The sequence below is a fragment of the Hipposideros armiger genome, unplaced genomic scaffold (assembly GCF_001890085.2).
Source record: "Hipposideros armiger isolate ML-2016 unplaced genomic scaffold, ASM189008v1 scaffold_919, whole genome shotgun sequence".
NCBI lineage: Eukaryota > Metazoa > Chordata > Mammalia > Chiroptera > Hipposideridae > Hipposideros > Hipposideros armiger.
The window spans coordinates 260,315-287,606 of record NW_017732269.1 but is presented as its reverse complement, the minus strand read 5'-3'; the positions used below and the strand labels follow the sequence as shown (position 1 = coordinate 287,606).

Genomic DNA, 27,292 nt, shown 5'->3' with positions numbered 1-27,292 from the left:
AGTGTCACCTGGATCCGTGTGTCTGTCTGTATCATGGCACACAGGCTGAGGCTGGGCATTACCCAGGGCCTGGTCTGCAGTGTCCCTGACATACCTGTGGCAGGGCTAAAAGCTATTTTAAAGAAAATCTTGAGAAGTATGCTTGATGCAAAAGCTTCAGTTATCTGAAGAAAACAACAGCATGGCTCCTTTCTCCGATACATCTCAGATACTCAATAATGCTGGTTCTCTTTACTAAGATTGATAAATATTTTTGTTGGTCTATATAGGGTGAGTGATTTTTCTAAATTCGTAATTTATAAGTATTCATTCATTTAAGAATTTCACAAAGTAGTTTTTCAAATCAGGTATTTCTTGAATGACTGACGGCATTTTCAATGGCCAGTTGCCATGCATTATTAAACACTTTTTTCTTCAGAATCTCCAGCAGACGTCTAGAGTTTAGCTAGAAGTCTTGGCTACAATACAAACAATGATGGAAAACACATGAGCAGTTACAAGTTTTAATCTCGCTTCTCAGTACTAACATGGGCTAATCTGTGGAAACAGCTTATTCCAGTGTCACCCAGGGTGCAGCCACACCAGGCTCTGCTGAAAGGTGCTTTTCTCTGTAAATGTAATACCTCACCTTTTCTTCTTAAGTAGTATCTGAGAACATTTACATTACAGATAAGTGGTACATGGTGGAAAATTCTTCCTTCAAGAGGACTTACTCTCTTCTTACAAGGTATGTTTTCATGTCTTTTTTTTTCATGTACCAGTGCACAATTATTTTATAGTTGATACTAAGGGGACATTAATATTATTCACATAAATGCTTGTAAATTATATGATGAAATGTAAAGATTACCTATGTAATTTCTTAAAAATCAGCATTTAATTACATATCAATCCAAAATTATTCTAGCTTTTTATGTTTTATATATAATGAATTTATTTTCATTGTTTTTACAGTTAAGTGAAAATCTGTCATTTCTATAAATCTAAACATGATTGATTTTAAAAATCATTGAAACAAATATCTGTATGTTCTTTTAGGGAAACATTACCTTAATAATTAATGATAAGGAAGTTTGAGACTATCACAAATACATTAAATGAAACAGTAAATATTCCTTTCAAAATGTAAAACTATGCTATTTTCTAATATATTTTTAAATATATGAATTATTCAAATGTCATTTTTATATATTTACATATTCATATTTCCCCTCGACAAATGTCTTCCTTATTCTTATATATAAAATGGTGCTGTACAGTTAAAATGGAAATGTATAATAATTCCAAGAAAGAGTATTTATCATCAATAGCTTAATTAGCTCTATATTCAATATGAAAAATTCAGAACTTCTTTTCACAAAACCCATAAAGTCTGAATTTAAAACAAAGATTGCCTTTGTCCCATCCCAAAATAATTTTTTTATTAAATCTTATATTTTAAAAATGAAACAATGTATTTGATATTCCACTCCCTCAAAATCTAAATAGAATATATCCTTCTTTCTTGTTAATTTATTCAGAGGTGTGGCAGCCACAGATAATGGCCACATGGTGTGGGATTAAATTACAAAGAAACCTGAGGGGTCTGTCTCTCCCTAAATCCCACCAAGAATCAATGAGTTGTTTTAAAAAAGAGGAATAAAAATAAGTCATATGCCCACACACATGTGAAAGCATCCTGATGTTTTGTTTTCAATATTTAAAACAGTGCAGTAGTGGGAAGATAAGAGAATGTGCGGTCTTCTGTTACAACTAAATACTTCATTAAAAAAAAAATTCAATACCTAACCGGAGGTTTGAGACCAAAAGATTAATTTTATAAGCACAAGTCTTAAGGCACTACAGGGAACAGCAGAAAAATGAAAGGCAGGAGTGTCTTGCTTTTGAAGACAGCAGCTAGGTTGCCAGACACACTGAAAAACTGATGGACAAAACTGTTGTTAAACGAAAGCTGCTAGCTAGTACCTACTCAGGTGCTCTTTACACTTCTAAGGTCAAGTTACTATTTCTTTAAGGACGGTATAGTTTACAAAGGTGTCTGTTTCCATGCCCAACAGGTACTGTGACTAAGTTTCCAAATGCACGTGGGGACATTGGACTTACTTGTTCACTTCCAGGGCTGTGCCTGATGACACCTGAATGTAGTCTGATTTCTCCTGTGAACACAGACTATGTTCTATAACATTTGTATACTGAAAACTACCACTGGCACTTGTGAACTGAGAGAAATATTTTAGCCAAGGGGAAAAGTTTCCAAGCAGACCTTTAAGCGTGGGATTTAAAAGCACAGTGACTTATTTTCCTAATAATAGTGTCTGAGAGGAAATACCATTTTACTTACACAAATTTTCCATTCCAAGTTTGTGGAACATTTAAGTGGAAAATAGGAGCTTATGCAAATTGCGAAAGACACTTCTTAGCTACATTTCCCGTTCTGAGAATCTGGGCAAGCCTCACCCCATCCTCTCCGAGGAAAGTCTGGTTGGTCCCTGGAAGTCACTGTGGGATTCTGACCCCCTTGGAAGAGCCGTGCAGAAGGGTGGACAATGCAGGGCTGAAAGCTGCCTCAGCCTTTTCAGATGTACAAGGGGCAATGGTTTATTAATAATAGCATTAGAACCAAAATAATATTCCAAATAGTATTCTGATTAAGAGAAACTTGAAACCAAACTCCAAGGCTTTCCATGAGTAAGCTCTGGCAAAAGTGGTCTAAATTGGGAAAATACTGAGTCTTCCGGAGAACAAACAAGACTTAAATATTTTTAAAGGTTTTAAAAACAACACAATCTACTGTCAAAAGTAATCAAGAGCTTGGGCCATATTAACAAACTCAAAATTTAAAATAAGACAACTAAAATTCACATCATTTTAAAAGATAAATAATATTCTCTATATTCTTCCTGAATAATCGGGGGAAAACACTGCTATATAGTATTCCCTCCTGGACATTCCAATATTTTTCTACTGGTAAAATTGCTGAAGTAGAATAAGGCCAGGTTTGGGGTCTACGATCACTTTTACTTTGTCAGGGCTTTGTCATCTCAGATCAAGGATGTAAAATAAATAATGAGTTCCTCATGGAATTGAGGTTTGCCTGATTTCTCTTTGCAAGTAACCAAGATATGAGAATGCAAAAACATAAGATTTTCTATGGCTAACAGAGGACAGAACTAGTAAGACAAATGAGCCAGAAGGCATTTTGGGCTTCAATATAAAGAATTTCCTATCAGCCACAGATAAACAGTAGAACCAGGTGCCTCCTGAGGAGGCGTGCTCCCTGATTCCGTTCACTGGAGTCATGCACGCAGAGTGGACATGTTATCTGGTCCAGAATCTTCTGGAGGAGCCTCGAACACCGGCAGGGAATTTAATTAGATGACATGTCCTGCTTCCACGGGTCTCCTTTCACGCATCAAAGGGAGGGCCCAGGAAGGCATGCCAGGTGGCTGCTGCCACCACCAGCAATGGAAAGCTTCCTGACTACCACAGATGAGCCACTGCTTCAGTTAGCAGGCTACAGTGTCCCCTCATCTACGACAGGGAGGGTCTCCCATAACCAGTCAGTGTAAGGAGAGGGTGGAAGGGGCCGAGGAAGGAAGAGACACTGGCTGAGGCAGCCCCTGACCCCATGAGTGGGCAGGTCAGGAGAGAAATGCCCCCTGGCCCTCAAGCTTGGCCCCTCTCCTCTCCTTCATCTGTGCCCTGGCTTGTATCTTCCCAGCTATGCTCCTCATCCTGGCCTGCACCCCACTCCCAGGATCTCTCAGATCACAGGGCCACACTACTGCCGCAAGGAGTGGAAGGAGGGGGTGGCAGGAGTGGAGGTGGCCCCTGGCTGCCAGGCTCAGGGAGGGTCCATATGCCCTGCTTCCCAGTTTGGCTCTCTAACACATTCCTCTTGTTATACACATTTTTAAAAGTTCTACGGTTTTCTTGGGTCTATACTTCAGGTATATTAAATATTAAATAGATTTTTCTGGTCTAGATTGGGAAGCTAGAGCCCTTATACCTCTAAGTTTCTATAAGAAAATACTGAAACTCAAACAACCAGCCAACTCGAACACCACTTTTAATTACACTCTTCATCTCCATTGGACTAGAGCAGATGGGGCTATGCCCCAAGAAGGTGTGGCCCAGACAACTTTCCAGGTGGGCGCTGCTACCGCGCTTTTGGGGGCCAGGATATAGGAGGACTTTACTTGTACTGTCTAATGCTACAGAGATCATAGAAAAAGGCCAAAGTACAGGGAGAACCAGAGCTAAAACAATTTTGTTGGCAGGCTGATATTTAAAATATTAGGAAAGCAACATAATAATGTTAACAATATGTACCAGAGAGGGAAATAATCCTTCATTCATAATCCCACGATCTCTCTTTATTAGGTTTGTGTGTTCTATTTCAACCTTTTTCTCTCATGTGTATTTTATGGACGTCTTCATTTCTATTGGTTTTGAAGAATAAACTGAGGGTTACAAAGAGTGGACAGAGCTATGGTAAAGAACTTTCCTTTCAGAGCCTGGGGACCGCACATCTGGTGGTCCCTCCGAGCTGTCCAAGCCAGCGTGTGCACAGCCAGCAGGGACTACCTGCAGTTTAGGTCTGTTTACTAACCTGGACATGATTGGTTAGTTTTTCCATTAATGCACCTGACTGTTTACTTTTACAACAAGCCCACACTTACCTGATTGGAGTGGATTAGGAGCTATGGTTTTGGTTTCTGAGCAAAGAGAGGATAGGGATGGGCGTCCCATCGAGAGCGCCCGGACGTGCCTATGCCACAGAGTCCACATCCTAACACAGTGCCTGGTACAGAGTGGGAACCTGACAGATGCCCACTGAAAAACTCCAGCAACGTCAAAAAAAGCCAGAGACAGGATCTCAGGTGACATTTAATTCAACAGCTCCTCTGCCAAGGTTAGGGGCAGCTATGGACCCAAAAGACAGCTGTATTGCAGAACAATGTTAAATAAACTGGTACCAGGGATAAGCTTTGGTTTAGCTAAGGACCAAGAACTGAATTAGCTAGGGAATGAGGGTTTTGTATGTCAAGGCAAAGCTGAGAACCAAGCATGAAGGAGCCAGGAACCATGAAGAAGCCTAAGGTCAAGAAACATGATGGATCAAAGTGAGGCAGGCAGCCAAGTAGCAGAAATAATGTGCCAGAGACAAAGTGATATTGGAAAAGAAGCCCAGTCGACCTCAACCAGCCACCCATGCCAGGATTCCATGGTGTCGGGAATACAGAATGCTAAGCTGCTTGTCCCCCAGGACAGCTGACAGAAGCTGTTGGGCTTTGAGCTGCCAGCAGTCTCTCTCCGCACCATACAAATCTGACCACACAACCACTCCTGCTCCCACTCTCCCAACCCAAGCTGTGTAGGCACTCCTTTCTGTACAGAAAATAATGTGTGGACTGGCTGGAGAGGAAGAGATCACAGAGTGTGCTTGTAAGGCCACTAGACTTGGAGATAAAAGTAGAGTGTTCCCACATGGGCTGCATCAGAAGATGCAGAGAACAGGTTGGGACACATACTCATAGGCTCTAACTCAGCTTCTAATTCTCTTTGGTCACATGGCCTGGGAGAAGCCACTAGAGATCTTCGCACAAACCATTACTCCTGGCTAAAGTAAGGGATGCACCTAGAATAAACTCTGAATTGACACTTCCATAAGGCAGTGCAGAGTTCTGAGATGGGATTTCAGAATAAGGCTGTTAAAATTTAAAAAGCTTTGGCTGTTCTCAGATATATCCTATAATCTCCTCTTTCCTAGCACAACTGAGTGTGGGTTATCACAGGAAAACCTCACATATTGGGCTGGTGACGTCGAGCCACCCAGTGGGCAAAATGCTCATGTTGCCATTTAGATTTCTAAGAATTAAATAATGTTAATTGTCAGGTTAATAACTGATGACAGTAGGGTTTTTTTTGTGTTTTTTTTTAACTTCCTCTGGTGCTTAAAAGACATACCACATATAAATGAATATTTTAATTAAGTTAATTCACTTCTGATTCCTAAGTCCAGAAAAAGAGATGTTAAAGCTCATTTCTGGGTTCTGGAAAATTGTAAACAGCTGGCATAATTCAAGCATTTGGGGGTCCACATCTTCCTAAGGCGGAACCAACTCCCCCTGGTTCTGGAGGTCCTGACAGATAACGTGCTGTCTGGTGCTCAGGCACGGCAGGCCAGCAGCACTGCTGGGCGACCTGGCGGAGGGACATCTGGGTGAGTGTGGACGTCCTCCTGCCAGGACACAGCTTCACCGACGGGCATCTGTGTAGCCAAATGCATGCCCCAAAGGAAAGCTTGGCATGAGTCTGTTTTGGATGATTTCATAATGCTTTTGATTTTTGAAAATTATGAAGAATGTATGTTTCACAGATCATGGTTAAGAAACCATGATACGTAAACACACTTGTGGGAATATCCACCATCAGATAACAACAAATCTATGCTTGAGCGTTCTTGCTTGTACATTCCAGTAATTGTGTGGGCTTTAAAAAATAAAACTGAAAACAAATTGCCTCAAAAAGCCAAACAGAATGTAGTGAAAAGATGAATAAGAAAGAACAGTCTGGACCTCAGAGGCTTTGGATCAGGTGTTAGACAATGGTACCGATTAGAAGGAAGAAGTCCAAATGACACTGAAAAAAAATTACCAACTCTGAGAGTGCGGCTGGGGAAGGTGGTTGGAGAGAGAGGGATCCGTTAAAGAAAACTTCCAGATGTTATGCTATGGGGACATGAGGGTTTTACTTAGCAAGTGACATAGATATTAAGGCAATAGGAGGGTTTGGGGAACAGGAATGGCAATCTGCTTTTGCTCTTAAAAACATTTACTAGTTTCCTAACTATAAAAGTTGCACTTACTGCTCATTATAAAAAATTTTTTTAAAAGAGACACAAGAAGTGTCATGGTTCTTCTACCCATAGATTATCATCAATTAGGTATGATTATGACAGGGTTTTTGTGTGTTTCTTATGTAGGAATTTTTAATTTTTTTTTTCAAAAAAAATTTCATATTTCAAACATCTCTGCAAATATTTTGTGGATACAAAGTATTTCATGAATTTACACCATTTTACTTTAATATTTCACTTTAACCATAGTATTATCTTTAATTCTTTGCTATTATATATAATTTTGTGGTGAACATCTTTATACACACTAAAATTACTTCCTGAGATTAGATTCCAAAACTATAATTACTGGATAAAAAAAACAAACTTTTTTAAAAAGCTTCCAATGCATACTCAATTGTTTTCCACAACTTCTTATAAATTTATTTGCACACTGGTAATGAATAAGAATGCCATTTCGCTGTACTCTTGCCAACTCCGAGAGATGTACAGACGCATGAACTGTATCTGTTTAAATCTTAATTTGTTCTTCAGTGTCTGCTCAGTCTCAGGTTGGTCCCCTACACCAGACAACATGAAGGAGTGTGTGTTCCTAGTGCTCTTGGCTTTATGCTCCGCCAAACCCTTGTTTCGCCCTTCATACATGATGCTGAAGAATATGATGCTGAAGGACATGGAAGATGAAGGTGATGGTGACGTTGACCCTGATAACTCTCTTTTTCCAACAAGAGAGTCAATTAACCCCTTCTTCCCATTTGATCTGTTTCCAACGTGTCCGTTTGGATGCCAGTGCTACTCGAGAGTTGTACACTGTTCTGATCTAGGTAAGAACATTTGTCAACTTGTTTGGGAGAATAATGTCATTCTGGCAAAATTAAAAGAATAGGAAAAGTCCTCACTGAAAGTTCAAAACTCAGCTGATTGATTGTAAATGGATTTTTCATTTAAATTTTTGGAAAGTATAACAAACCTCAAAGTACATCCCAATTTATTTTAAATATCAAAGGAAAACAATGGGAATTTAATATATAGAACATTTCCTTTGCTTCCCAAACTGCAACCAAAGTGCTTGGTTTTAATTTCCTTCAGAGAGAATGAATGTTACTGTGGTTTCTTTACCTTAGGGTGTCAGCAGGTTGAGACTGTGCTTTCTAGTAAAATTCTATAATCACAACATAAATTGACTGTGCAGGACAATAAATAAGTTATAGAGTTGTGAAATCTCTAATCTAGACATTTTAAGACAATGCTGTATTTGTTTTGAGTTTTGTCTAGAAATGAAGTGGCTGAACTAAATTACTTTCTAAAGTCTCTGCTGAGTATTTTATTTTTAATACTTCTAATGAAGGCATTCTCAAATAGAAGGACATTCATACCCTGCTCGGGGAGAGGGTGTGATGGAAATTCACAAGAGTTACAGTACCCAGCTATTTCCAAAAGGGGTGACTCCAAACTGCCTCAAGGTGGGGAGCTGAGGTCTGGCCCCCACCTCCCATCAGGGCCACCTGCAGAGTGCATCGGAGCAGATGGCACCTCTGGAAGCTTTACACTTGCTTCCTACTGCTATAGCATTTGTGGCAATAGTCAAAGCTTGTTACAATCCACTCTACAGACTTTAATAAACTGTGCTGTTAAGGGACAAAGTGAGACAGATGAACAAATGATTTTTTTTTTCAGAATAAAAAGTTACTATGAACTAGAATCACAAAGTCTTAATGGAATATATAGGCTAGGAAAAAATTGAGTTTTAAGCTTTACCTTTGGCATTCTTGTGAAAAAGAGCTAAGATGAAGCAATATTTGAGAAAAGCTAGTCTGGAAACACATGCAAAGTGAGTGTGGGAAGAGCAGCAGGAAGGAGAAAGGCAGGGGCTGAGACAGAGCCTGGTGTGAGAAAGCATTATTAGAGCTGGGGAATAGCAGAATGTGCTGTCATTTCTAAGCCACAGACCTAGGCAGGAAACAACTCTACCATCAGTTTCCAGAGTTGGCGCCTGTGAAGGCACTTTGTAAAACAAAACTCATGATAAAAATGTATCAGCTTTGACACAGCTGGACGTAAACTGAGCTGTTCAGGGTAAGATTGTGACTAAGGAAATGTCCACCTTTAGCACAGACCAACGGCATGTGATGGCCTTCATACCTGTTCCAGAGGAAACACTACATAGCTCTGCTCCAGTACCTGACTGTCATCAAAGAGGAGAAAAACCAACTATCTCATAACAGACAGCTGGTTGCAAATAGTGTTTCCTGAATATTTAGCTTTAAAAAAATTTACTGAACAATATTCACTTAAGGCTATCTGTACCAGACTGACACATACTTTTAAAATGACACTCACACTTAGCAGCATATGCTACATCTGCCCCATGACCACTGACAATGGAAAGGGTTGGGACACCTGTGGCTCCTTCTCCCTCAGGAAATGAATCTCAGAGCTCCCAGATTTCATCAGGGTAGGGTGGGGAAGATCTGTCAAAGTCTACGAGGTGTGATCAAAAAATACAATGAATGTTTAAATTTTTGAAAAAAAATTATTCCCCCTCGCTTTTGTGGCTGGAAAAGGGGCCACAGGTTAAACCTGACAAGCTTAGGAGACTAAAACTAAGATGGCATGAACACACAAACACACACAAATTTTTAACTAAGTGGGCCTTGGTGGGAAGTCACATCTTCAGCTTCCTCATTAAGTTAATCTGTGTTTTTCCATGGGCCTCTTGTCTTTCTGTACCTAAGAGAACATCTTTAATACTTTTCCGAACCAGAGCTGAAAACTGCAAAATTCCTCATTATTATGCTTGTCTCCTGATTAGCATCTCTATGTGCTGTAAAACGCTAACTGTTAGCTATCCTGCACCCACCTGTGTAAAAGAAGTCCCTGTCTCTCCAATTTACTTCTATCCAATCCCAGAGATTTCCCCGCTTTGCTTTCTCCCACCCCCTTAATCTGTCACCAATGGATTTCATGTAACTTCCACCTTTGATTTTATGTATAAAATAAACTGTAAAACTGCCATTCTTTGGAGCATTTTCTCAATCCGTTGATATTTTGCTTCCCGGCAATTGTCGACAGTTTGGCTCAAATAAACTCTTATAAATTTTCTCTTAGGCTGGATGTTTTTCATCAACACTTTGAAAACACTTATCCCATCGTTCTTGCCACTTTCTGAAGCAGTTTTGGAAGTCCTCTTTCATGAGTGTCTTTAGTCACAGTATCATGGCTGCTTCGATGTCCTAAATCGATCCAAAACGTTTAACTTTCATAATCCTTTTGACTGGGGAAGAGCCAGAGCTGCACGGTGCCAGATCCAGTAAATAAGGTGGATGAGGACACACAGTAATGTTTTTATTTGACAGAAATTGCCATATACCAGAGGCCATGTGTGACACGGAGCCTTTCCGTTATGATCACAAAATACAGTGAATGCTGCTGCTGAGCACCATCCAACAGAAAGGCAGGGATCTTCAACAGGGGAAGTGGCGCACTGAGCCTTAGTAACAGTGTGTGACAAGTTTCAACTTGTTCAGTGCAGTCAGTCAGGTGTGAGCTACAGTTGAGAGAAGGTGTGTTTTAAAGTGTGCCCTAAATCATCCTCCATCATGACAACGCTCCGTGCCACACATCACTTCTGGTATACGGCAATTTCTGTCCAAAAAAACATAACATTACAGTGTGTTCTCATCCACCTCATTCACCGGATCTGGCACAGTGTGACTTCTGGCTCTTCCCCAAAGTCAAAATGATTCAGGACATCAAGGCAGCCATGACAAAGCAACTAAAGACACTCATGAAAGAGGACTTCCAGAACTGCTTCAGAAAGTGGCGAGAATGATGGGATAAGTGTGTTCGAAGCGAGGGGGAGTATTTCGAGGGGAATTAATGGCAATGTGTCTTTTACTGTAATAAATTTATTTTTTTAATTTAAACATTCCCCGTATTGTTTCATCACACCTTGTATGTTACCAGGCCCTTTCTGCAGGGCTCCCAGCTTCCTACAAGACCTTCCATGTCACTTTCTAAACAAAGCTGCTACCTTGCTAGCATATCAAGTTACTCCCCACTTTTCCTCTTCCTATGTATGGTCAAACTTCTTAAAAGAGTTGTCAGTTTTAAAGTATGGCAGGAAGGCTGTGGAGTTAAATATTGCTATTCATAATATTTAGATACTGAATTCTTCAACTGGGGCTATCAAATATAATACTACCTTCAGGAGTAAGGATGGCTCCACCAAAAGTGCGCCAATATCTGAAACTCACTTTAAAATGCATTTTAAAAAAAGGTGAACTGATGGATGGACAGTAAATAAAATATAGTATTATACTTATTATAATATACAGTAAGTATAATAAAGTTGATAGCAGAAAAAGAATATGGGTTTCCACTGTCAAATTCTTGCAGCTTTTCTGTAAGTTAGAACATTTCAACAATAAAATATTGGGGAAAACAAGGTCCAGTGCTCATCAAGCATAACTGCTATAAGAAATACTGACAAGAAGCAGTAAGGGCATGTCCAGCCATCTAGGGAAAGCAAGAAAAGGAAGGAAGAAATGCACCATCTAGTCCTGGTAATTTTCTGCTCTTTTTTCTTTTTAACTCAAGAGGGAAAAAATATATTTAAATCTTTTTAATAATTTGGTTAACATTTATTGAGTACCCACATAAAGAAGAAGATGCAGTTGTACCTTAACCCGAGATGACAGAAAAGGAAGCTGTTCTTGCACCTGTAAAGAGGAATGGGGACTAATAGGAGGCCCAGGTAACTTCATACTAGAGCATATGGGTGGGGGATGATGAATTCAGGAAGGTATACCACACACCCAGAAGTGAACAATAAATTATGGATGAGCACGGTTTTGAAAATCAAATAATTTATGACTAATTAGAGAGGCTCATCATTAAAGAAAATGGACAGTACATTTTTTATAATGTATATGAAAATAACCTAATTCATATTTTCTAAGCACAACTTCCTACAGATTGAGGCTTCTTAAACTGATCAAAACTCACAGGCTCCAATTTAGCACTATGGCAGCCTGAAAATTTGCAAAGAGCTTTAATACTCCTGGGCCAAAAGTGCATCAAAGAAGCCATGCCTCAGCTGTCGGTCACTTCCTTGCAGTCATATTGTCATGCTGCAATTGACCTCCATTCCATGTCACCTTGCAGCAGACAAGCAATGACAGCTAGACCCAGCTAGACACCTTGTAAAAACAAACAAGTTACTTGTTTAGCTAGACCCAGCTAGACACCTTGTAAAAACAAATGTTACTTGAAAAGGTCTTTAGGCTCCCAAACAACAATGTTTTTGTCATCCGTTACATGGTAAGTCATCTGTTACTTAATGGTAACCATGGGTTTTAACAAATGCACATTTCTAACACATTAGCAATCTCATCTTCAGCATACAACTGTATATAACATGTTTGTTTATTTCTCAGGTCTGTCCTCCATCCCAAGCAACATTCCATTTGATACTCGAATGGTTGACCTTCAAAACAATAAAATTAAGGAAATCAAAGAAAATGATTTTAAAGGACTCACTTCACTTTATGTAAGAATCTATGCTCATATTTTCAAATATTTAAGTGAAAATATCACTGCTAAAATGATCACTCATATTGTGTTTATGTAAACAAGTCTTACTTGTGTGTGTGTGTGTGTGTGTGTGTGTGTCTGAATGACAAAATACCTCTTACTCAACAGTGTTCTAGTTATGAAAAATTATACATCAAGTCACTTAATAATTTAATGCAACTGATGTTTACTGAAAAACAGCCAGGTGAAAAGTGGTGGGCTAAGAATTAAGTAAACGGTCCTTAAATGAGCTTATGATCTACTTAGGTAACCACAGTCACTACACACTAAAATATTGACTAAGACTATGATTATTTACTTATTAATGAGTTCCTACTCATTAGCATACAGTTTAAGAAAATATGTCCCCAAACCCACTAAATTATTTTAAGGCACCACAAATGTATCTAATTGACTAACATACACTTGTATGGCTTTTTCTCTAGATCTTTAAAGGTGAAAAGGAATTTTTCCTTACTATATAAATATTTTAATTTTCTAAAATTTAAAAGATTCTTATTTCTCCTTTTAATATTTTGAGCTGCTAAATTTTAGCAAGTAAAATTTCTAATTTCATTTGGAATTAAGTTTGAGGGATGGCCTGATTCCAGCCTGTCATGGGCACAGGGTGTCATCTCTTGCCCTCAGCATGATAGGGTGGGACAGCCTCTCTTCTGCATTAGGCTATGGTGGGAAGTCAGTGCGGCCCTTCAGGCCTGCTCCCACATTCTCATGCTGTGCTGCAGAGAACAAGTGTAAAAGCTGTCATGTCAGTGGAGCTACAGCCCCAAGAGAAGGGAGATACACCATGGCCACACGTCTCTTGCTGCCATGCATGTAGCCTGTTATTATCTTGCTTCTGAGACGTGAGGCCACCCTGCCTGCCCATTACCTTCAGGTCAGCAGGCAGGGAAAGGGGACCAATGAGGCCCAATATGCAAACCAGCGCCTATCAGTCAGCTGGATGAGCAAGGACAAGCAGAATGATTGATCATGTTCTGGGACCACGAGGGATGCTCCTTACCCGGCTCTCCTGCTCACTCCTCATGTCAAGCATGCCTGGAAGGAGCCAAGTCAGCCTCCCTACAAAGCCAATCTCTGTCTGGGCAGCCGGACGCATGGGGCCTTGACTGCTTCCTTCCCTTTTGAATGTGCAGTGCAAACAGCTGGGATTTGGCTGGGCTCCATCCTGCTATAGTTCCATCTCTATATTACATACCTGTGTATCTATATACACATAGAGATGCAGCAGCGGGAAACACATGTATTTACCTTCTAACAGAGGCCTCACTTAAATATTAAGATAGTCAGAAATAATGGTGGATTCCATCAAGGATCCATCCAGGCCACGTACTCACTTCAGACCACAGAAACTTTTGGAGAACGGCTCAATGCGACCTTGTCAAACACTGAGGTGTGGCCGGCTCCCAACAAACGGCAAGGCCATTCTTCTATCCTCACAAGTAGGAAATACAGCTTATGAGTGCTTCTACCACTTCTTCAACTTATATTCAACTACTGGGTTGTCGAAACAGTCATGATGTATTTTGTCTGTTTTTCAAAGGTCATTTATATAAAGAACAAAGATTAATCAATGATATATTGCCTGTTTTCTTCGATAACCTTTTGCCATCTTTCAGTGAACTTCATAATTCCTCGTTCATAGAAGGACTTGTCTTTATTTGCGAAAAATGGAACAAAGTGCTGATTTACAGCCTCATCTGAATTGAACATTACACCATGCAAGGAGTTTTGAAAAGAGCGAAACAAGTGAAAGTCTGACGGCGCAGGCGAGTATGGTGGGTGTGGCAACACATCCCATCCAAGCTCCAATAATTTTTGACGGGTGATCAAACTTGTGTGTGGTCTCACGTTGTTGCGAACACAACTCCTTTACAATTAACAAGCTCTGGACATTTCTGGATGATGGATTCGTTCAAACTGTCCCACTGTTGACAGTACACATTCAAATTGATTGTTTGGTTCCTTGGTAGGAGCTCAAAAAACACAACACCTTTAAAATCCCACCACGCTGACAGCATAACCTTCCTCTGATGAATGTCTACTTTCAATGTCGTTTGAGGCGAATCATCATGTCGGGACCAAGACCGATTGCGCACTACATTGTTGTAAACAATCCACTTCTTATCACATTATCAGTCGCTTCAAAAAAGGATCGTTTTCCTCATGTTTAATGAGCATATTGCAGATGTTTATATGCGCCATCAAATGAACTTCTTTGAGTTCATGCGGTACCCAAATATGGAGCTTGTGTACGTGTCCCAGCTTCTTCAGGTGGTTATGAAGTCTTGAATGATGGATGTTCAATGTTTCTGCAATTTCTCGTGTCGTGTAACATGGGTTTGACTCGATCAATACCTTTATTTTGTCGTCATCAACCTTGGTGGGCCTCCCTGACCAAGGAGTGTCATTGAGATAAAAAACACCAGCATGGAATTTTGTGAACCATAGTTGGCACTGATGTTCTTGTAGAGCATCGTCACCGTAAACTTTATGCAATTTTTCACAAGCTCAATGCGCGTTCTTCCTTTTATGGAAGTAAAACAGTAAAATATGGAAAAAATGCACAGCTTGGTCTTCCGTCTTCAACTTGTTGTAAAATCTCCAAAACTCAACCAAATCGCTCAATTTTTTTTTTTAGAATGAACCTAGAACTGTCAACTGTCAAATGACATAGCAATAACATAGATGTGAATGACTCTAGTACTTGCAAAAATGAACTAGTGCATGCGTCATGACTTTTCCGACAACCCAATATAACCACAAGAATAACTAATGCTATATTTAATATTGAAATCATAAAAAGGTTTTAATTTGTCTTATCATTATTTATTACATTTTAGGAGTATTCCAGGGACTTGGTCCACATGTACTCCTGTTAATCACTGGGAAAGTACAATCTAAAAGGTGTCAGAAGTTGTCTAGTTTCTTTTAGTTAATCTCCTTACGTTTCTTTTAGTTAATCTCTACAAGGCATATGTTGGAGGGTGAGTGTCCTACAGTGAGGAGAACCTGAGCTCAAATTTTGGCTCTCCCAGATGTGTGTGCTGGGGAAGTGGCTTACTTCTCTAAGCTGACCTCCCTCAGCTGTAAAAGGGGAATAAAAGTAACATGGGTTTCAGAATGATCATTTAGACTAAATGAGTAAATCCATACAACTGGTAACTACTATTGCCACCAGCCTAGTGTTTCCAGACTGGCCAGGGTACTAATGCAAAGCACTTTTTAAAGCACATACTTTATACTTGAATTGTGTGCATACTGTAAATTTCAAAAACATTTATTTAATTATAGGTACCTGTCTTTAAAGGGAATCAAAATGTTTTTTAGATATTCTATAAATTCTCTATATTGTGTTTTAGCTGCTTCACTGTAGTTCTTATACAAAGGACACTCCAGCATTAGGGAACAAGTGAGATTAACACACATACACATACACACACACACACACACACACACACACACACACACACACACTCCCAGCTCATTTCCAGTCCATGATTACAGCCACATTCATCATGAAGAATTTTTGTCCTACTTCTGAAAGGCTATACTTTCCTCATCCTCTGTCTACATAAAACCACATTGTTTAGGGCTCCGTCACTACCACTTTTGGAATTTTTATGTAAAAACCAACACTAAAAGTACAGTTTAACTGCAGACACTCTGCTCACCTAACTTGCTGGGGCGGTAGTTGATGGCCCTGTGTAAAAACTGTTTTACCCCGTTTTGCATTATTTATACTTCCTTTCATGCAGCTCTGACAGCTGCGTGTTTTAAGGGGGCAGGGGACCATGCATGATGGTGACTTCACTAAGCACATGTTCCTGTGGGGGCTCCTTACACGGCAGCTCACAGGAAGTACATACAACTGGAAGAGCAAAGTGTGGAAGACAGTGGGGCCCACCCTGACAGGAGGCAAGTCACTTTTCTTTACTGTAAACCTTTCCTCAACAATATAAAGAAAAGAAATAATTTCTGCTAAATTTACCTCATGGGGTTAAGTTTACTGGGTTGTTACCCCAGCCTCCAGCCCCATATTTCAGTATAACCAAAGGAAAAGAGAACAAACTCTTAAGTGGCATTATACATTCGGAAAGGAGTACATTTTACCAGTTGTTAACAGCTGGTATCAAAATGTACTTTCATCTATTCTCCTAGGCTTAACTTTTCTCAGGTCAAAATTTTAACAGTAGTGATATGTCTGAAAAGAGGGTAAGAACAGGGAGAAGCACAGTACCTACAGTGAAACGACTAAACACAATAAAGGGAGCTGAACTGTCAAAGCATTGGTATTTCTTCTGTGCAACAACAATGTAAATAACACCAGAGAGGCTATGAACACAGTCTGGAAACAATGGGAAGATTGTTGGAGAATGGGGCTGGGGACAAAATTCATAAAAGGAATGAATCTAGAGCTGCTCCCTGAAAGAACGAGAGGACCAGATTAGAAGAGAGGGTTAGAAAGTCCTAAGGATTGTGGAGCCATCTGCCATCACCCCTGGGAAACATCGAAAATACTTTCTGCAAAATCTGGCAGTAAAACAAGGGCTAAGCCATGTCCAATTTGCAGTGAAAATAATTACTAGGGTGACAAGATCCAGTTGTCAAGTACCTGCCCAGTTTGGGTTCTGAAGTTCCCACATCCCAGCGGACAGAGACAGCAGCCATCAGAACCCTCAACATGGCACAAGGGGCTTGGCATGGAGAATGCAGAAGCTATTACAACCTCTCTTACGGTGGAGTGGTTGTTTCCTCTAAAAGGTGCTGCCACGTCACACTGAGAAATATCCACAGAACCGAGAAAGGGTGCAGGTATTCCTCAGGACTCACCACTGTCTGAAATATGGCTCAGGGCACATTGTAGGGAAAATGGTAAACATTAGGAGACATGAAAGAAGTGAAGGTTTAAAAGCAGATAAAATCATGCAAAGTATATTTTTTTGTGCACGAAAGTTAATTTTGCAGAGTAAAAAGATTTTAAGATAGGATGAAGATGATACCATCAATCACTCTCATCAAGGGAAAGGGAAACAGGAGGGAAGCTCAACTTTGTGAACACATCACCTACTCAAAGATAAACCAAAGGCACAAAAGCAACCATTAAAGCTTTGCACACTGCTCCAACTCAGTAGTAAATATTTTTTTTCAGTTTAGATTGGGGTGAGAAATTATTTACATAGCTAATCAAGTATACAAACTGGCATAATTTGCACTGATTCCCATGAGTGACTAATTACTGTAGAATACTTGTAAATCAAATCTGCTTCCTAATATGGTGTAACTTTTTATGCTCTGTCTAGGCTTTGGTCCTGAACAACAACAAGCTAACAAAGATTCACCCAAAAGCCTTTCTAACCACAAAGAAGTTGAGAAGGCTGTATTTGTCCCACAATCAACTAAATGAAATACCACTTAATCTTCCCAAATCATTAGCAGAACTCAGAATTCATGATAACAAAGTTAAGAAAATACAAAAGGAGACATTCAAAGGAATGAATGCTTTACATGTTCTGGGTAAGTTTTTGCAAATGAACGGGACATTAAGAAATTGTGAGTATATGCAGAGGTAGAGATTTTTATCATCATTATTAACAATTTTTAAGGCTGATAATTTCCCAAATTAATTTCCTAAAGCTAAGAACCTTTACCTAACTAAGCCATTTATAAATCAATTAAATATTAAACAAAATTTATACCACTGAAAGATGCCTTTTGTACAATACACACACACACACACACACACACACACACACACGCACTCTCCAGGATCCCCTCTGAAACACCTAGTGTGGTTTCTGTTTATTGACTGTACCCTAATTGGTAAAATCTATTATTCTTATTTAATTTAAAGGTAGTATTTTAAAGATATTGTACAAACTACTCAAATATAGTATACAAAATTAATTCAGATATTGTTTGGAATGTACATCTCACTTTTCTTTCTTTTTTTTTTTGGAGGGCAGTATAACTAGCCCTCATATGTGGGATCCGAACTGGGGCCCTCTGGCGTCCCAAGCCAGCTCTTAACCATCGCGCCACTCGGCTTACATCTCACTTTTCATTATCTGCTTAAGATTACTGAGCTAAGGAACTTTTTGTTGTATATTTTAAATTCTACCCTATTTTACTTCTAACACCTATGGAATAACCATCCCATCTTTACCTACAATATCCACTCAACATTCCTAACTAATATTCTCATTCATTAATTCACATTTAATTCAACCAAGTGCCTGGCACTTACCAAATAGCCTCACTTACTGGCATTTCTTCAGTTATATTTGTTAACCAAGTAACAATTGCTAATTGACTTATAATTTTTAAAGTTTAGGTGAGAAATAAATGCACACTGGCAAATGTAAACATTTTGAATTATATGAAGGATGACCTTTTTTTCTAATGTAAAATTACTACAATGAATCCTTGGTCATGCTTATGGTTGGAAGAGAGTGATAAGTTATTGATTTAGTAATTCAAAGCAAAAAAGTGAAACCGTTATATATTCCAGCCTCAGTAACATAAAGCAGTCTTTTCCTGAGACTGACAGAAAGGGGGTAAATAGGCATAGAAACAAATATACTGAGTGAAAGAGTCTGAGCAATGCTCCTACTTCTCAGAATTTTCTTGGGATGTGTACCTCTGCATAGTGAGCTTCCTTCTTATACAAGACATGTATACTAAATTATGTAATTCCCCCCACAGAAATGAGTGCAAACCCTCTCGACAATAATGGGATTGAGCCAGGGGCATTTGAAGGGGTGACGGTGTTCCATATCAGGATTGCAAAAGCAAAACTGACCTCAATTCCTAAAGGTTTGTATTTCCTTTAAGATAAAGTATTTTTTTTAATTGTCATCCTTAAATGACCATTAAATGTAATGTTGCAAACTGTATAATTGTCAAAACCACACTATATAATCAGAATCCTTTAACCAGCATATCCTGTCGGTGTAGTATAAAAGTTAGTGTTTTTTCATGCACACATAAAGAGCCATATGTAGTGTTTGTGGGGTTTTTTGTTTGCTTTTTGTTTTGTCAGTAATGAAACCAAAATCTTTTTTTCTCCAATGAGAACAAACATTAAGAGGAAATAGAATTTTTCTTTTCCTTCTGGTTCCTGACATTTACTCACCTAGACTTGTCATTCTGTGAAGTACCCTTTAAAGTGAGAACTCTGTAACGAGAGCAGAGGAGGGTGTCCAGGCCAGAAACCCTGGACCCCGCTGTCAGCACCGGTTAGATGGGGAGGGCCTCTGAGGTCAGACTGGGACAAGGGGCTCTGGTGCGCATGCACGTGTATTGGGAAAGGGGCTTCATACTGTGTCTTCATGTGGGGATTGTGCAGACTAATGAGTCTGTGCTCAGAAAGGTCTGAGGACAATGCTGAGGACATGACATGGTCAACGCCCCCTCAGAATGTAACTGACACCAGAATGAGTACCACACTCTTTATCATGAGGTGACCTGAAGCGGGCACCTCAAAGCAAAATGGTTCTAAAGTCTTCTACTAGGCTAGTTTCAGGCGCATCACTTCAGGCGCCCAGTCTGACGATGACCTGGGCAGCACTGGTTTTGTCAGGATCCATGCTCAGAGTTCACTTTCCACACCCCAGTGCCCTCTCTCTGCTGTGGTGACAACCTAGATCAGAAAGAATCCTTATGGTTAACAACGTATTTTTCTTTCACGTAACTGTCTTTCAGTATCCACAGTAAAAGCAGCAACTTGACCGTAACTTCCTCTCGATTACCCACCTGATCCAGAAGATAAAACTAATACAAACTGATAATGTAGAAGATACAGCAGAGCTGCTATTATTAATCAAGTGACGATATTTTGTTTAGGAGAAAAATCAGCTAAAGTAAAAGCGGAAAGATTTTGTTTTATATACAGGAAAAATCTGTTTAATTCAGAACTACACAATTTAAAAAAACAGTTTAATTTAGCTTTCAAGGAGGTGGCTGCTTTTCTACAAGAAACCTAAAATGTTATACATATTTACCTTCTCATCCTTAGAACAACAAAAATACAAAGTCTACCTAACAAGTTAAACACATACCATCCCCTGGTAGGCTGAAAGCTAACAGTGAGGGAGAGAGCACAGACGGAAGTGCTGAGAAGAGCTCACTGCCCAGTGGTGGTGCTCAGGCCTCCCGACGTTGCTACTTGCCCTAGATTCCCACCAGCAGTCTTTCCTACTGCAAAACATCCTGACTGCAATTCTCTTTAAGTTCCAACGTGTATCTCAAATGAAGGTTCAACTTCTTCTCAAGATTCGTCTCAAGTCTAACAGAACATGTTATATCCTTAAAATTTTACATTGGAATCAAATGTCTCAACTTACATAACTACTCCTTCAAGATCCCTATGACATTCAAAATCCATTTTTTTTGTTTTATAACTTATTTGCGAAAAATGTTACAACTGACGACGTAACTGCTATAATTTGATCATTACTACCCCTTGTGACAGGACGAATTAGGCCCAAAGGGTCCTACCAGACCTGATAAGTTAACATAAGGAAAGTAAAAAATGTTCTCCTTCCTATTCATTTGGAAAATTTTACTTCATAATATTTAGTATTGCATGAAGGGAAGACCTGTTTGAAGATGGGGTAGGAATAGAAATATTTGTACAAAAGTATGCTAATATTTGTTGGCAGCTAATGAGCCTCTACCCAAATTCATACCTTTGATCATTTATCCTCCCAAGGCTACACACTTTCTCTTTGGTGATCTGCCTTCTCCAGACCCTGGGGACAGAACAGTCCCCTCATGTTTTACAAACCCAAGTAGTTTCCCTGACTCCTCAATGGGAACACAGATTTCTCTCTTCTTTGACCTGCTGCAACATATTCTAGAACAGGCAGGCACACTCTATGAAATGTTTCTAGTGACTTTTGAATGTATGATGGATTTGCTCAACTAATACATAAGGTCTTTGAAAGCAGAACCTTTTCTTTTACATACTGAAGTGAGTATATGATCATTCCATAAACATAATTAAACTCGACTAATCAGAATTCAAGAAATTAGAGCCCTCTCAGTTTAGAATTATTTTCCTGCTCTCTAGTTAATTTACTTTTAAAATTCAAAGTAGATTCTGGAATCACCATAAATTCAACCATGAAAAATATTGATATTTATAAAGATACTTCGATTACCTTCATCAGTCTTTACCACTTATCTAGGAAGGAAATGGTTCAGTAAGATTTGAAAAAAGACACTTCTCCCAGCTAGCTAACTAGAACTTTTGGTTGGCAAATAATGCCTTATGTTTTTAATTCTGGGTATTACATAGAATGCCAGGTCCTATATAAGACTAATAAAATGAATCTGACTGCATTTTCTGGTCAGTCTCTATTAATCTGGGGAGGCCTGGATTCAGGACACACATGTGAAAGAAGAGAGGTGCAAACATTCACATGGTCCCTGTCATGTGCCAGGTGATGTTGGCAGATTAAGCAATCAAGAGATGCTTTTCTTAATTTATGCAGAAACTACTACTAAAAGAATGAATACTGCAATGGATCAGAGTAAAAATCCATGTATTCATAGTAATATTAAAAAAAATTTTAGTGTATCAGTTCATTTCGTGAAAGAATCAAGCATCTGTGCTGCCTTTTGTATAAAACTGTATTACATCGTAACTAAATAATTGATGAAGGAAAATTCTTTAGAGAAGAATTTCACCTAATAAATGCATAAGGAATGACAAAATCAGGAAAATCATGTTTCCATTCTTAATGAAGGAATAGACCTAGCTAGCAGTCATCAATGAATGCTAAGACCATCAGGTGAAAGGGTGATGTTCTGAGTCTAATTTGGTCTCCAGATCTATCTACAAGGTCATAAGAAATAAGGGGGGGAGACCATGATAAACTATCTTGTGGAAGCCATCAGCCCAGCCCACAAATATGAATCTCAAACAACTCTATATCTGAAACAAATCACTAGAAGAGGGAGGAAAAGGAGGGGGAATGTAGTAGAACACATTTTAAGAGACATAAGAACCAAATGTATTATGTAAACTTTATTAGGATCCTGACTTCAACAAATCAACTGTAAAACAATATATTTGAGATCGTTAGGAAAATTAATATTAGATGAGAGTATAGAATTGTTGTTAATTTTGTTAGATGTGATATTGACATGATGACTATGTAAATAAAAGATGACTTTATGAGTTAGAGACATCTAGTGAAGTCTTTATTGGTAAAATGACATTGTGTATAAAATTTAATCTTAAATACTTTAATATTTGTTTTAAATAAAAACAAATCAATAAGTAAATCAATGATCAATAACTAATGGGGTAGAAGAAACAAGACTGGAAAAATGGAAATGATTGTTGAAGCTGGGCAACAGCATGGTGGTTTATAATACTAGCTTCTATTTTTGTATTTTTGAAATTTTCTATAATAAGAAGTTAAAAAAGCAGATCCCTAAAAAATTGCCTATGTCTGTAATGTGAAGCTTAACAAGTAAATAATCAATGGGGTTTGATCTTACTTGATCTAACATACATGTTTCTTTCCTTATCATTAGAACTACCATCAACTTTGTTAGAGCTTCACTTAGATGATAATAAAATTTCAACTGTGGAACTGGAAGATTTTAAACGATACAAAGATCTGCAAAGGTAAAAGTTTCCAAAATCCTAACTTAGAATTGGTGGTCCACATGATGAAGACATTACTGAAACTTCTTGGAGAATGTGCATAGGGACCTAGATTATCGCTGTTGCTACTGGAGAGTGTGAAGGTAGAAACTGGGAAAAGCTGCTATTCCTCTGTCTAGGTAACAGAAGAGGGCACCGAGTGGAAGCAGAAGACGACACATTTCAAATGTCCCTTTTGCTGACTACAGGTTAAAGAATTTGCTGACAGTGAAGGAGAGGGCTGTTATATACTGAAATGGGTTATTAAATAAAACCATGGGATACCATCATATATATAGATATATACAAAGATCTATATATATATATATATGTGTGTGTGTGTATATATATATATATATATATATATATATATATATATATATATATATATATGACAGGTTTATACTTCTAACTTGGTTTTCAGCTAACTATCACACCATCTGCTTAAGAGCTGAATTTTATATCACTTTTAGGCTGGGCCTAGGAAACAACAGAATCACAGATATCGAAAATGGAAGTCTTGCTAACATACCACGCGTAAGAGAAATACACTTGGAAAACAATAAACTAAAAAAAATCCCTCCAGGATTACAGGAATTGAAATACCTCCAGGTAAAACATCCTACTTGTGTTTTATAGATACTAGCACTTTCCTTTGTTTTTATGAAACCCATTACTATAGTACCTGAAGCAAAGACCAAGCACATCGCAAGGGCAGTTCACACAGAATGACCCTCCAGGCTGCCTGAGGCATTTTATGCAGCGCCAGAGTGGTTAGGAGAATGGTTTCTACCAAAAGGTCAGCTAAAACACATCCTTCCTTTTCTCCTCCTGAAACTGCCAAGGCCATGGTGGCAGAGGCACTAGCTAATTTCCCAACTAATTTCAGGTTTCTAGGGTGGAAATGGCTATGTAAAGGCAGGATTGGTCAGGAGGAAACCCAGTAGAATCCCATATCCTTTTATTCTGGAAACATTTCTCAAAGGCAATCACATGGACAAGGTCCAAGGTATTACCAGTGTTATGCTAGATTGGAAGTGTGTACACTTTTTAAAAAATTCAGGCCAGAATATAAAATCAAAAGTCAGTATTTGGAGCATCGAGAGTACACATTTGTTGTTCTTTATTATTAGAAATCATTTCCTTCTAATCTGGCAACTCCTGACTTGCTGGGAGGAACACAGAATAATTGGAGAATCTGACAAAGCTTTAGATCTTCCAAAGAACAAAAATGAAGACAATATTTTGCACTGTATTGTAGGAGGTTCACAGATCTCCCTGATTCTCATCTGTGGACCTCAAATTAAGAATCCCTACTTAATCCCATTTTACCTTTGTCTTTCCTTGCTATACAACGTTCTCATGTTTCAAGAAGCACAGACACATTGAGAACAAAGCTGGGCTTCAAGCCACTTGCTTCTTCTAGATTTCTTTCCTAGTTTAAACCAGTTTTGTTAACTGCACTCCTTTGAGACAGAAGCCGTCAAAATGGCCATGCTATCTGCACGTGTTCATCTCCCGGTTACAACTTTTGCTTTGACTTTTTCAAATGTGACATCTAAAGGTCTATTGTTAAATGGACCGCACCCTGAATCCTTCCTCTCTCAAGCTGTCCCACCTGTGTATACTTTACTCCACAACTGCCCCAGCTTCTTGCTAGCATTTCCTTTTTTTTTTGATCGTCAAGCAACGCTCAGACAGGTGTAACCCCGGGAGGAACCCGGGGCTGCAAGTGCATTCAAAGTGTCGATGATAGCATTTCCTTTTAAATGAACAGAATTATAACACACAGAGACAAGAAGACAAGTCCTGAGAGTACAACTGAATGCACATCCACGAAGCAAACAGACACACATCTGGCTCTGTTTCTCATTCCCAGTGAGGTGTGCTGTGGTAAACTGTACTGACACTGAGCTGCCGGGAACTGCACAGGAACCTCAGAATCTGTCACAAAATGCCCACGACGGAGGGCAGAGGGGGCTCCAACACCAAATTCAAAGGTTTTAGTAATGCAGACAGCTCTCATGACTGGCTCAGATCAATTTCATGAAGACATGAAGGCAGAATCTAGTGGTAACAACAGCCAGAACCAATATCCTAGCTTTGTCAGCAAAAGGCTCCTACTTTTTTGTATGCCCAAATGCTGTCAGTTAAGTAGACTGTTTTCACTTCCCAGAAATCTGTTGCCAAAAAAGACCAAAGTAGGAATTTAAAGGGATGTTAAAAGGAATGAAGGGAAGTTTCTATATTATCCATTCTGAGTAATAATTTAATTTAAAAAGACATATACAGCTGATAAAATTGTATTTTGTCCATTGGTGCAAATAAAGATTCAAATATTGATGCTGTATTACAGACATGTATTTAAGATATCAAGATATATTTTTCTATAAAGCAACTTTCAAAAGAAGTAGCTCCACTCTTCTCTCTTTTGATCACGGAAAATGCTAGCTAACAATTCTTCACAGTCATATTGCAAGCCTAATTCTTGAAGCATTAATTTTCATCCTTCTGCTCCTTTCTAATCCTTTTAGAATACATTATCGTGCATGTGGCACTGCAGTAGCCACACACACACACCTATATCTGTGTTCAGAGGGGAGTGGTGTGTGTTGACCAGGCATGTGTGTTGGGCCTTGGCCTGAGTCCTACGCATACTTTGCACACAGAACACTTCTGTGTCTAACACTCGAGCCTGCGTTGTTATATTAAGAATTTAACAGGCACAAACGAGTACATATATTTTAAGTGAAATATATTCAAATCAGCGTAAAACTTATGAACAAATGCTAACTATAAACAGAATATCTTCTTTTTACATTTACTGTGTATTTTTAATCCTTTCTTTTCCCCACTATAACAGATAATCTTCCTTCATTCTAATTCAATTACGAAAGTGGGAGTAAATGACTTCTGCCCAACAGTGCCAAAGATGAAGAAATCTTTATACAGTGCAATAAGTTTATTCCACAACCCGATGAAGTACTGGGAAGTACAACCCGCAACATTTCGTTGTGTTTTGAGCAGAATGAGTGTTCAGCTTGGGAACTTCAGAAAGTAATAAGTAGTAATTAATAATATCCACTTAATATAAAATGCAAAAATTGTTCCATTTGGAATACTTGAACTCTGTTAATAATGGTGGTATTATGTACAGAGGCAAAAATCTATTCCCACACGGTAAGTCCAGTGACTGACTTTAGGACAAAAAATTTCAACAGAATTTTGCAAAACGATTGCTACAGCAGGATTAAGAGAAGGATCTACTGCAGTTTTCTTTTGTATACAAATGATTTTGCATAATACTTTTTCTCAGTAACAAAAAAAAAGACATTCAGTATATAACACTTTGCTATCAAGTGCATTTTAAAAAGAATTATACTGTAAATGGAATGCTTGACTTACAAAATCTGTGCTCTTCCATTTGCTGTTAGAAAAACAAAACTGACAAGGACAGTAAGATGAAGAGTAAATACTATTCTTATTCTTTCTTTAATAACTCGGGTAGAACTGTATATTTCTAATAATGTTGAAGTATGGTTTGATATAATCTTATTCACATTCTCATGTCTTAGAGCCTTACTGTCTGTATGTTTAAAACTAACCCTTTGTAATGAAGCTTCCGTAAGGGTTTATTACCAATTCGACAGATGCTATTCTTAAGAGTTGGGTTTTGAGCTAGAGGAGCACATGCTTTTCTTTTTAAATTACTACTATCCTGTTTACTATAAAACCTGTACAAAATGCATAGTGAGTGTTTACATAAAATCTGTAACACATTTTTTTATTATCACAGTTATTATAAGCTTTTAACAGTATGTCAATTGTTAGATTATGTAACATTGTCACCTAAACACTAAGGAATATTTTCAAGATGTCCTTTTATAAGAACTTGGTGGGAAGAGCCTGGACACTATAAATTCTACACCAAATTTTCTCCTCAAATATGCACAGACTGGATAACTCTGAAAAACACATCGTGTTTAACTAAATAGGCAGAGCATTAAATAAAACACAGAAACTAAAAAGCTCTGTATAAAAGTTAAGAGTACTTTGTGTATTTTTATTGGCATTTACCAGAAGTAAAACTAGAAAATAAGGAAAATATTAAAATTTTGGTTTGAAATAAAACATTTGTGCTTTGGTTTAATTTTTCTTCTCCCACCCAGGGACTA

General features: G+C 38.5%; 2 protein-coding genes across 3 annotated transcripts in view; one reads left to right on the top strand and one right to left on the bottom strand.

Moving 5' to 3' along the window:
* Window positions 1-27,292, bottom strand: part of CENPP (centromere protein P) — a 268,335-nt gene that overhangs the window by 96,917 nt on the left and 144,126 nt on the right. The window lies entirely within an intron of this gene.
* ASPN (asporin) lies at window positions 432-26,561 on the top strand. The gene is made up of 8 exons (XM_019630514.1): window positions 432-727; window positions 7,397-7,686; window positions 12,301-12,413; window positions 17,761-17,974; window positions 19,163-19,273; window positions 23,006-23,099; window positions 23,591-23,729; window positions 25,981-26,561. The coding sequence occupies exons 1-8, from the start codon at window positions 681-683 to the stop codon at window positions 26,176-26,178; spliced, it is 1,206 nt and encodes a 401-aa protein (XP_019486059.1). The 5' UTR covers window positions 432-680; the 3' UTR covers window positions 26,179-26,561.